This window comes from Anser brachyrhynchus, assembly GCF_964034855.1.
Source record: "Anser brachyrhynchus genome assembly, chromosome: 1".
Classification (NCBI taxonomy): Eukaryota; Metazoa; Chordata; class Aves; order Anseriformes; family Anatidae; genus Anser; species Anser brachyrhynchus.
Window position 1 is genome coordinate 188660204 of NC_137694.1, and position 13163 is coordinate 188673366.

General features: G+C 35.4%; 1 protein-coding gene across 9 annotated transcripts in view; it reads right to left on the bottom strand.

Moving 5' to 3' along the window:
* Positions 1-13163, bottom strand: part of FRY (FRY microtubule binding protein) — a 238728-nt gene that overhangs the window by 68927 nt on the left and 156638 nt on the right. For all 9 annotated transcript variants that reach the window (XM_080577411.1, XM_080577405.1, XM_080577404.1 and 6 more), the window contains 9 exons: positions 11846-12105; positions 11328-11517; positions 10461-10585; positions 10218-10275; positions 6986-7077; positions 6628-6800; positions 4462-4622; positions 3555-3665; positions 2778-2932 (listed from right to left, as the gene is read on the bottom strand). In XM_080577411.1, the coding sequence (XP_080433537.1) occupies positions 2778-2932; positions 3555-3665; positions 4462-4622; positions 6628-6800; positions 6986-7077; positions 10218-10275; positions 10461-10585; positions 11328-11517; positions 11846-12105 (1325 nt within the window). The remainder of the gene's footprint in view (positions 1-2777; positions 2933-3554; positions 3666-4461; positions 4623-6627; positions 6801-6985; positions 7078-10217; positions 10276-10460; positions 10586-11327; positions 11518-11845; positions 12106-13163) is intronic.

A 13163-nucleotide genomic window follows, 5' to 3' on the forward strand; every position in this document is an offset into this window, starting at 1 on the left:
ACTGCTTGAAAAGAAATTCCTGTATAACATCATTTGGATTTTCAATAAATAATTTTCTGCTTTTCCACGATGAACTGTAAATGCATCTGATTGAATTGTGAACCTTTAATTTCTCAACTTAGATGTGTGTTACTGTGCTCCTGGATGACTGCAGAATGTCTAACACATTTTAGTGTTAAAAAATATGGCCAATACATGCATGGCTTGGACATTCTTGGTAATTTCAAATAACAGCTGCAATGCATACTGCTCTGCAGCTGTCTCTTTATCCTTCCACTAAGTTTAAAAAACAATAATGAAAAAGAACTCAGGTGTTCCTCTTGCAAATACAAATTCCACCAAATAGCTAGCTAAAATGTATATATTAAACAATCTAAAATAGAATTTAAAAACTGAATTAGAAAGCTTTCAATTAAAATGTAAAGTCAGGCATACATGGATTGAAAATTGAAAAAACTTTACCTACAGAAAAAAATAGTAAAATGGCTAGCTAAAAATATACTAGAAGAATTTTGGTTTGGTGGAGACCTCCTTCAGATGAAAAAAAATATGAAGAGATCTAATCAATATTTACAAATTTGTGGAACTACTTTGGGAGTATTAAATCCTCTCTTAGGCATCTCAGTAAGTAATAGCTTTTTCAAGAAACCAAACGTTCAGCAGTTTCTCTGCAGTTAAACGGATACATTCCTTTTTCTTAAGAGACATAAATTAATGTCATGTTACATAAAATAAAAGGTACAGAGTTGATAATTATGCCTTGTCTTAAAATAGTAAGGTGGAGATATTGCAGTTGTGCCTTCAGGTAAAACTTTTCAGGTAAAACTTAGGTGTCTTTTATTGTTTACCTCAGGTGCTCATGGTACATTTTAAAATTGTTGTCCTATGCTTCTATGGAGTTTGAAACCACGTAAAATACGTGCAGATACCTCTCGAAAAAGTAACAAAAGAACTACAGAATATACATTTATAGTTGTTCCATTATACCAATCTACAGCTACGTGAGTGGTGCAATTCCACAACATACTATGTATAGAAGTAATGATAGAAGTAACATATGGGAGGACCATAAACTGAAAGGCACTGATTGTTTATTCTTTGCAGAAAGACAGACATCAACAGTGAGATAAATTACTGCTCATTTTACAAGTACTTTAGACAGAGGTATCTCTATATGCATTCATAGATGATAGACAAAAACTGTGATAAGGTTTCATATATTAAAAAAATATCAACTTGTTAGATATCATACTTTCTCTTCAAAGAAAATCATGCACATCACTCTCATTTTTTCTGTAGGCATGGGAATGATTAATTTTTAGGACATAGTGGCATTGGTAACAGAATCTAAAGAAAACAAGGCTAAAGAATTGATATATTTATGTATTTGTTAAACATAAAAAAATAAAAGAACTGAATTTGCAAACATAAAATTCCATTCATATTTTTGAAATCTCAGTATAACACAATCTATAGTCTAGTTGTTCCTGTGAGAACAAAATGTTTTACAGATAAAATAAATTCTAAAATACTTGACTTGTTTTGATTTGCTATATCCCACATATTTCTCTGTTGAACTATGCTGACCATACATCTTGCCAAATTATTTTTGACAAGACTAAATTGTTCAGATTAATTGTAATTAGATGCAAACTAACTTATTTTTTTAGGCTACTATTAAGGTTCTTTATAATTTTTTGGGAAGGTCTTGAAAAAATACCACAAAAGACTTTTATGAAAGCCTGACACAAAAGCAGAATTTTCTATTTGTCTTCATGTAGATTGTTTGCTTTGCATTAGCAGCAGTGAAATCAGATCACAGAAAAGTAACAGGTATCCAAATCAAAGCAAGTTAGAAAAAGAACAAAGTTTTTAAAAAAAACTAGTAGCATTTAGAACATTTTCTTTTTATAAAGCAAATGAAAAATCTTTTGAAACCAGGTTTATGCTGCAAAATAAAATGCTATGTTTGTTTTGTATCTTCCTGAAGAAAATAGCATAAAAATGCAACAGGTTTCAAATATGCATATAGTAGCAGCATCTACAGGCACATAACTTTGTTTTCAGAATGATGGACATAAAGCAATACAGTCCCCAAGAGTTGTCTGAGATGATATAATGTAAAGATGTGGCTAACAATTCTTTATAACATGAGCTGAACCTTCTATTTTCTTTACATTTTGAAGTGTATAGACAGCTGATGTGGCTGTAGGCCCATCTGATCACTGGCATTGTGGAAGTGATCCTTTCTATCACTTGATAATCTGCTTTCACTGTTAGGACTATTAAGTGGGCACATCTGCAAAGACGGTGTGTCACGCTATGCCAACACTCATACTTAGTCCCTTTTTCCTATGAGCAGCAAATTTTGCAGATGACTATTTCAGTGTATGTTCAAGAAGAGCATGCCAGTTGGCCATGCATGAGTTTATGCATTTGGGCAGGAATACTCTAGCCCAGTTTCCTCATTCTTCAAAATACAGTTTGTCATTTTGCCCATTTTTCCCATACATGTTTCTCCCTTATCTCTTCACTTAAACTATTGTTTTCCTTCTTCATCCTTCGCACCAGGCAAACCAGAAGAACAACCAATATGAAATAGGTTTAGCAGTAAAAACATTACTTTTCAATTTGGAGATCAGTTAAATCTGCTTATATCAGCAAAGAGTGGAACTATACAGCATATGCCCAGATATAACCGTTTGAGAAAACGCAGACCTGATTTTATAGATCTGCTATAATGTATTACATACATCTAAGTACAAATGAATTAATACCTGCTTCCACACACAGTTGCAATTGCTTTGAAACATCCAGAGGCAAGCTGGTAGGATCCAGTATAACATCGATCTATAGCCCAGTTGAAGAGATTGATTTGATCAGGATTCAATTCCAGCAATAGGACTACTACTTCACATCCAAGCTGATGAACCTGAGAATATAAACGCATGTCAAAACATGATTGGTGAAAAAAAAAGTTTGTTCTTTACAATTCTTAGAGCAACATAGGCAAAGCAAGGGGAAAATGCAGCATTCAAGGTAAGTAAAAAGAAATCAGAAAATTTATCATAAATTTATTTTAGGAATAGCACAGTTGAAATGTGGCTCAGTTTTCAATATTCATTAACAAAAAAAAGTGTATGTATAATGACTATATAAATGAAATACATTTTCAAAGGAGGTTTCCAAACTGAAGCATGGAAAATAGCAGAGTCTATGGAATAGCTAATACACATCTGATAGGTGTTCTTGGACAACTTCCACATGTATTGGTTAACTGATTTGTTAAACGTTTATTTCCTTCTTTAAGCGTGTTCCATGAAGTGACACACTTCCAAGTTTATCTTTCCTTTGACTAACATAGAAGCAAGGCAGGCAAATAAAAATAGTATCTTTTACAAACCTGTGGGTATGAAGATTTGTCTGCTTAATCCAACTGTATCAAATGATCTAACAAATCTATACAATCATAGTTCTTATAGTCACAAACTCTTTACTCAGCCAGTACAGAGATTAAAATTATTCACCAGTGTTGCATTTTGGTGAGAACTTACACGTAAATCTTGACAAGCCAGAATGTTATCAAGCCATTTGTACAGATATCCATCAGGGGAAAGACCAACATTGTCAAATACTGGTCCACAGCAGAGCACTGCTGACATGGCCTGAAAGAACAAGGAACTTTGATTACACAGAAAAATAACATGAACGAACCTTTCAGAATGATTTAAGCCCAGATCCAGGCTAACAAGGTTGTAAATTGTTTTTGGTTTTGATGGAAGTATGATGAAAATGGTCACAGTTGATCTTGCTAGAATTTGGTAATTATGTTGCTGTAGATGTTACTGGATTTCAAGATAATGCTGAGTTTAAGCATTTTGAAAGGAATATGACAGACCAGTTTCCCCATTCTTCAAAATACATTTTGTCATTTTACCCATTCCTCATAAATCAAGCTACAAAACAATCAATACACACCAAGTGATGCAACTTACATAAATACATGGGCTATTAATTTCCCATCTTACTTAAGTAGGGGAGTTGCAACTGTTTTTGCTGCAAAAGTATTTTAGTATTACTGAGCATGTCTCCAGGCAAGCGTGGGAGACAGTCCTGAGACGTACATGTGATACTGAACTGATACTGTATTTAATTTCAGACCCTAATATCTTCTCACTGAATCTAACAATCTGTTAATGAACACTTAAATAACATTTTAAAATGCATTTTGGTTTTCAAAATAATTAGCTTTGGAAAGTGTCTGCAAAGAAAACAACGCATAACTGCAGGGGTCAATACTGTTATATTCTATGATATCACTACATACACATACTAATATACAAGTTTGCATCAAGCATGACAAATCAAATTACTGTGAAATAAAATTTAATAAACCCCACAATTCCTTGTATTTTGATTGGAAAATTGCTACTATGGATTTTGACAGTGAAATTTTAGTACCTTTAATGCACAATACTGGTATCTTGTGATCTGATGATTTCTGTCACTGTAACGATCCAGGGGTGTGAACATAATACTGAAAGGTCCTGCCCACTGGCTGAATAAGATGAATAGATGATGCCTCAAGCTCTGCTGAGGGAAAAGAAATCTCCTGTGGTGAACTAAGTGAATAGAAATAGAAATAGTTGTGATTTGTTGATGTTAAAAAAAAATTCATGTAGCAGAGATGATAACGAGAATTTCAAATTTCTATGAACAGGGATTTTTTCTCTTATGTTCAGTATATACATACTCCAAAATACCCAAGCTCCTTCTTAAAATATAACAGTGATTAAGATGCATCCTATTTCTAAGAACCTTCAATTCTGAATTTATGTGTATTTACATAGACACATATATCTGACTTTAGAAACAGCAATAAACTAATTATAAAATCAGGCTTTTTGATGCCTCTTGCATCCTTTTAGTGGCAACTATTTGCTTGTTTTTGCCAACCGTTTAAATGTAAGCCCAAACAATATATATGTCTTATTCTAATACAGCAATACGTGGGGACAAGAAATAAACTTGGTGTCAGTTTATTTATGACAAAGATGTGGTATGCTTCCTGAACAGCTAAATTATTTAAGCAAATGAAAAATATCTATGCCTTTTTAACCATTTAGGGTTAATTAGGTTTAATTTAGGGTTAATTAGGGTTTTAACCATTTAGGGGAAAAAAAAAAGATAAATGTTTTAGACAATAGCTTTAGTTCCCCTAAGCAAAACATGATGGAAGAGGTGGAATTATGTGTATTAAAGAGAATGGTAAACTGCTACCAGTTAATTATTTTTCACCTAGAAACTTTGCTGGAAGCCAACAAAGTCTATTTAGACAATACTAAAGCAAATCAATATGAGCAATGACTAAAGATGATAGATGTTGACACAATAAACATTTGTTTGCTAGCAGTTAAATGTTATGGCTCCAGTAGCTATTGATGTATTTTAAAACTGTCATATTAGCAGAAAATACATCTCTTCATATAATTACATACTGAATTATTGGAATTCATCAGTTACCGTTGCATTCTCTCAAAACATACAGCATCACTGTTTCATTGTGTAAAATTCATAAAACATGCAGTCCTTTGTTTCGTTATGTGCCTTGTAGAATGTGAGAATAAATGCAGAGAGGAAGGCCTTTGCAAGTATTAATGGCAAAGTAACTACTAGAGAAATTCTGCATTTGTAATGAGCATCATCCACAAAATGAATAAAGGAAAGAAACTCAGTATTTCATTTGTTAACAGCAGCTAAGAACTTGACATCACCCAGTTCAAGACAATTTTTTTTAACTTAACAGCAGGAATGCCATTTTTTCCTTATCTTGTCCAACTAATGTATATTTTTATGAATATTATCTCTGGAGACAAGTTCACAACTTTGACAAAATTTGCATACTTGGAATGTACATTATTTGTTCATTATTTATCACCTTACTGTACTCTTTTAAATTCCTTCATTCCTTTGTATTGGTTGTGACAAATGCTGTTATTTCTTGTCATATATGATCTGGAGATAGTAGACATACATAGACTGAGTAAGCTCTAGACCTTATCTTCCAGCAATTACATGGGGGTCTTTAAAGTAGGCTTTTTCTTGTATTTTTGCTAATGGAATTACATTACATTTCTGAAGTGATCTTGCAATATATTAAAAGCATGAAATCCATCAGAAATCTATGATATGCAACTGTAGTTAGATAACGGGATACAGTCTCCACACCTTGGGCAGGTTTTCCTTTACATTTAATACTGTACATTTTCTGCACCTATCTATATTTTGCAAGGCCTGTCTGAGTTTATAAAGAGTCTGGCAATAAAGTCAAATGGAGACAGATAAGGTCTTATGTCATGGAAACCTGGAGCCACAGAAGGTCACAGATAATTTCTTATCTGGGCTTTTAAAAAGAAGGTTCTTATATACGACTACTACAAGCCTCAACAGGATTTTTGATCTGTCTCTCAATAGACCTTTGAACTCTTTTGTCTACATTTCCCTTTATATTTGCAATATGACAATTCACAAAAACTAACAAGCAGAAAAGAAGAAAAAATAAATGACTTTTCCAATAAATACATTAAATACAATTGCATAATACATTGAGACAATTCAGCACCGTACCTGGAACACACTGAATCAAGTTGGCAATCATTGCACTGAAATGTGCTCTCATGTCCTTAAGGATTTCGACTTCTTTATCATTTTCAGCCTCCAGAAGCATGCGAGTCAGATCAACATACTCTAGGAACAAGGCTCCAAGGGCTAATGTATCTCTTTCTAAGGCTCCATTTGTACTAGCATAAAGCAAAGTTGTACATTAAAATAAAAACAGTGTAGTTATACTATAGCTTCCTGAAGAAATACACAAAAAATCCTCCATATCTGTTGCACAATTCTTCAAATAACAGTGACATAGTATTGTAAACACTGAAAATTATTTCACGTAAAGAGCAGTATTTATGATAAATGATAGTCCTACCTGTCACTTATGACACCAGCATCAGCAAGGAGTTCAAAAATTCGCAGTAACTGTAGTCTTAGTAGGTCTCGGCGTTCTCGACGTTTCTTGTTCTTGTAATTTAAAAAAATAGAACCATTTTTATATGCATAGGTGCATAAATTAAAAACTAGTAACCCTAAAAATGTCTGTACAGTGGATATTTAAAAATTCTGGTTCAAGCATTTTTTCATGACGGAACTTGATTGCTTTTGAGTATTTCATAATAACAGTGTACTTATATATCAACACAGAAATAAATATGACCAAATTTTTCTCTTTCCAACTGTCCTTGGACAAACTGTTAACAGCTACCTTAGTCCTCACTGAAAACATGGAAATGAAATAATGAAATATTGGATAAAAAATATCCAATAAATAATACGCAAGGTTTCTGTGCTATCTTCAGGTAGTAGGGATATTCATGTTAGCTTTACACCATCTACTCTGGGCACTAGAAGCATTGTGAAATGCAGAACAGATATCCAGACCCTAAGAAAATATTTTAGTGGTTAACCACTCTTGAACTTGGTAATGCTGAAGTTACATTATCACCCATAATCGAGTTAGCTCCTTGCAGACACCACTCTAGTACACAGCTCTTGGATGCTTAGACTGCAATAGCTATACACACAGTTAACATACTCTTCCAGTAGAACAGGACTGCACTGTTGTTAACTGGTTCATTGTATTTCATTATCTTCTAGAAACTGTCTTTTCTGTCATCTATCTTGCCTTGAAAGATGTGAATGCAACAAGGACTGCTCTTTGCTGAAGGGCTAAAATGACTTCTTTCTTTGTATCTTGCATCGCCACTAAGCAAAAATATGAGAGGTCAAGAAGCTGCTATTGCACTCAAAGAAATTTGCTGCCAGGACAAGAAAAGCACAATATTTTCCTCTTCAGAATGTAAGAATTACAGTAATGAATCAGATCAAAGGTTTATCTCATCTTGTGCTATGGCCCAGTCAATGGCCTGTAGTAGATGCTTGGGAAAGGAAAAGCGACACTTTCCCTGGTATTCTGTCCCAGACTGCAGCAATTTAGCCAAATTTTTAATCAAATCATTATGCCATTTGATTTGTCCTACTTAGAGCCCTGGTTTGCTCCCTTTATACCTCAAAGGTTCCAGGAAGCACATGCAGAGAAAAAAAAAACATTTTTTTTGTAATGTAGTATTGAACAAGCACAGCAGTTTCTCGCACTAGCATCAGAGCTGATGCTGTAACACTGCACCACGGCAAGCTCTGTGCCAGTCTCTCCATGGGGGATCTTGTGTAATGTCCATATTGTTTTTCCCCTGCAGTTCTTGGCTGTCCTGATAATTCTCTTTCTAGTCATGGCATATGTCAGTTCAGGGAAGTTATTTCTGGTGTGTTGGATACCTGCCTGCCCGCATGGAGGCCTGCCGTGTTCTCTGTAGCTACCTGACCCGTACAATCACTCCTGGGTGGCACTGCTTGCAGGATGGTGGCCCAATTCTTCATAGCAGGAGCAGTATGCAAATTAATATTGTAGTTCCTTCTTCTCACATATCTCTACTGACATTTCCATGTGCTAAATTTGCTCTCAGAGCACACTGTAAGCATCTGTGTTCTCATGCTTCCTTTCCTGAGGGTGGACTGGATATGTATGCTTTCAGAAAAGGCCACACAAGTCCAAGTTGTCTTCAAGTGTGCAAAAGGCAAGAAAAGCAAGTGGCTGCTCTAACACGTACATTAATCCACTTCTGCCCAGTATCAAAACAGGCCACCTTCAAATCAATGACTTCATAGGGATGGAAGGCACACAAAGGAATTGAGGTGCAAAGCAGCACAGAGAGGGAACAGTAGAAGATGTTTGCTAGACACAGAATTATTAAGAATTGTCTATGTAAAAACATGAATGGAGCTCCCACAGAGTGATTTTTTTGTTTGTTTATTGCTATATTGGTTATAGCTGAGAACCTCTGCCTGTCTGTTGATTTGAGTTCTTCCTCTTCACCATTCTCTGCATGACTTCTGCACGGAAGACTATGACTGGGCAGACAGTGACAACACACCAGGTCACCATTAGGGTACCTTATTGAAACTGCTGTGGAAGACAGTGCAGTGAATACACAATTCAAATCTGCTGGAGAACCAGATAAACTAGCCTAGGCAGAGGACAGTAATAATGCAGAGCTTTCTGTATGCAGCCACGCAGACTTCTCAGCAGAACTGCATGGACACAATGGCTGTGTCTACGCTGGTAAACAGAGACAGGGACTGCTCATGGCCCCAGAGTCGAGCAGCACAGATGGCCTCATATTCACACTGCTCCAGAAGACCCCAAGAAGGCTGGCTATCCCCATGTTGCCCAGCAGGACTCATGCAATGCTGCGCTGGCCCGAGGCATCGTTTTCTTATCACAGACTGCCTGCTGTAACATGAGGGCTGTGCTGTAGCCAGAGCAGTGCTTTTGTAACCTGGCTCTGAGGTAGGGAATGAGAAGCACTGCAGAGCAAAAGCAGCTGGGGTAGTTTGGAAGACTGTGTATAGTGGCTTGGTGCCTTGTGGGGCTTGTGCCTGGGAGTGAGCAACCTCCAGAGCTGTGAAAATTGAACAGAACAGCAACTCAGGTCCAGTACTCCAGCTCTACTCATGGCTTTCTCCTGTAGCTGCATACACATCCTACGACTAAACTGCTTAGTGAGGAACCAGAGGTTTTTAAGAATAGTTTGAACAACATCTGTCAGGTATTAAAAACAAAGGAAATACTATAACAAAGGTGAAAATGCTGATGAATTGCTGCAGTTAACCTGCTGTGTTCACAATGAACAAATACAGACAACTAGAATTGAAATAGATGACTGCCTCTGAAGCAAATAAAAAGCACATCTGACCACCACTGTGAGCTGCGCTTGTAGCCCATTTGTGTTATAATTTTTTTTTCGGATACTGAAAGTGGATTTCTCTATGAGGAGGTTACATATTTGAATGGAAATTTTTCCTCAGAATGGATTTCTATATTGTACATTTTGTATCACTGAAAAAAAAATAAATTAAACTAAGTTTTAATGCAATTATTTAGATTATGATCTTATAAACAGCTATTAAAATGCTTGTGGCACACAGATATTTACTTGTTACTTAGTACAAAAGAGGATCTTTGTTTTCCAAGGAGAAAAAAAACACTACTTGAAAATTCATTCTGCAGTTTAAAGAAACTAGTACATTTAATTTCCTCAACTAACCTCTGGTCTTCTTTCAAGGGCTTCTTTCATTAGTGGGTGAAGTTCTTCTACTAATTCCCTAAATTAAAAAAAAAAAAAGTCATTAATGAATCTAGTTTCCTCTAACAAGCATCAGTATTAAATTCATTCCGTAAAAAAAAATGTCTGAAGTGTAAACAAAAAATCAAGTATATTTAAATTACAATAAAAGTAATGTATTTGAATTAGAACAAATAATTGAGAATATGATAAATGGGGAAGTACCTGAAAACAAGAGAATTTGTTCTTCCAAATCCTAATACAAGTGATTCTGTTATTTCTATGCTTTCAAGTCTCATCAAAGGCACTAGCTGCTTTAGTAAGACTCCAACAGATGGAGTTCCAATAGCCTAAAATATATTAAGAAATCATTGACATTTCATTGTCAGCATTATCGATACTGAGTAAAAACATTTTTTTCTTTACAAAATAGCATTGTCCAAGAATCAATACGTAGTTTAAAAACATGCTGAAACGATTTTACTATTATGGATATTAATACACCAGCCTAACTGCATGCCTGCTACATCACAATCATCTCAATAAGGCCTAGCAAATATGTAGATCTGAGGAATCCCCTTACTTTCATTCAGATTATTGTAATTTACTGAGTTTATTATTTCACTACTGCTCCTCTCAGGCTGCTGCTAGTTGAAACTATATTTCATAAAATTTTCCTTCATGTCCAGCAGGCCTACAATGTATATTCAGAAATCTGCCTTATTGCTTAATAATGTTATAAATCTACAAACTGTAGTACTCTACAACTAAATAAAGGGGTTGCCATGCTAAAGTTAACTTCAAACACATCACATACAGAATGTCTATACTTTGAATATACATCACCCAGAATGCAAAAAAGTAGGATTTTGAAAATGCCATAGCTTTTGCCAAATATTTATTGACACTTCATGTTAAACATGTTATAATTGTTAATTACATGCCTTAAGCAGTTTGCGTATAACAAAATATTCCCCCAACTGAAATACTTTCATCAGGATGTACTTTCATCACCGCTGTTTCACATACCAATATAGTTTAAAACTTTTCTAAATAAATACAAAATAATTTGCCTGAAGCAGGGTACATCACCTTATTATCATAGTTCACTGTTCCATCAGGAGTGGTAGCCATGATCTCTGGTGTTGAAGCACGCAAGTGTCCCGGGCTCATAATACTGGGCTTTGCTACTCCAAAACACAGAATAAGATAGTTTCTCCACAAAGTGACATAGTTGTCTCCACTGCTTGCTGTACTTGTTTTCTTTGCATTAACAGGAATACTAGAATTTAAAAATTAAATTAAATTATAAATCAATTTAATAAAAAGATTATTATTACTATTTTAAATAATATAAAATGATTAATATAATTAATTTAAATTATTAAAATTAGTTCCCAGTTTTAATTCCTCAGTATCTTGGAGGAATCAAATTCCTTTATCAAAAAGGAATGAAATATGCTATTTAGCCAGCAGTTGCTATTGAACAGGACAAGAGTTGGATAGCAACTCTGCAGGTCTTACAGACTGAGACTGAAACTGGAGACTACAGCTTGTATTAAACTCATACAAATCCATAAAAATGAAACTCCATGCAGATTTCCACTTACTTTGGATCCACAAGAGGCATTATCAGCTGTAGCCTAGTGAAAGCATAGGGCCAAGCATAGCTGAGAGCTGTAGGACAATGTTTTGGTAAATTCTCCTGTCTAAGAAAACTGAAGAGGCAGAGAACCCATGGGTCTTTAACAGACTGTGCAAATATCCAGACATGGGAAGGACTTTTTACATCGTAATGGCTGTTTACTAGGACTGCATTCCACTCCACCAGCCACTGCAAGTCCACACTGTGTGTTAAGGGTATTGTTGTCTGTGGAGAGAAAAAAAATAAAAAATCACAGTGACATTAATTTATTCCATGCTATGTTCCTCTTCAGTGCTTGTCTTTATTTTCCAGCTCCATGGCCATCTTCTGTTGGATTTTTTAGACCAATACTTCTATGCTTCTTGTCACATTGCCCTTTTACTCAGGAGGAGCTTTTTACAAATGCTGATAAGAGCTACCTCATTATTTCCCCTCTGGTTCCTCCTTAAAGCTCCTATCTACTGTGATGGGCACAAAAACTTGCCCTTAAGCTCTATGATAACTGTCTCGTATGCTGACCAATATAATCTCATTGTTACTTTCTATTATCCTTGCAGCCTACACCCACCCACTGTCTCTTGTATAAGGCTGCAGTCTGTAATAGGTATAGACTGTCCTTATGTTCATCATCGGAACAGACAGACAGAGCCTTAGCCCATGATTAAGACTCCTACGTGCTATGACAGTATGATAAATACCAATGCTATTAATTAATATTCTTGCAGGGCATTTGAATATGTGTGTAGGGAATTAAGAGGCTGAAACAGGAGCTTAAACAGTTTTAATCCACTTTAAAACCTGCTTCCTTCAGTGGCAAATAGGGTTCTCATCATATCAACAGATCATTTCTGTAGTGTAAATTAGTATTTTCTCAGGAAAACAACTTTGTGGAATGAAAACTTAAACACATGTATTTTGGCATCTTACTATTCAGTTATCAGACCTCAGACAGGATATAACAGTTGCATCCTCCATCCACTGTTACAAAAATAATCACTAAATTACCATTCCCTGCTGTACTTGTCAGAAACAAGGTACACTGGCAACACATGTGCTTTGCTGTATTATTATTGCATAGAACTAAAGCACAAGATCCAAACCCACACCCAACAGAAACTGCAACACCCCTAAACAGATTCTGTTGTTTCAACTGAATTTCCTAATTCCTGGCTTACACAGTCAGAATAGCTCTTGCTTGATCAGCATCTGATCCTACATCTTTTCTGTTTTCAGCTGTACAATGGCCTGATTTCACCCCTTCCTACCATGGGAAAGCTGCTGTT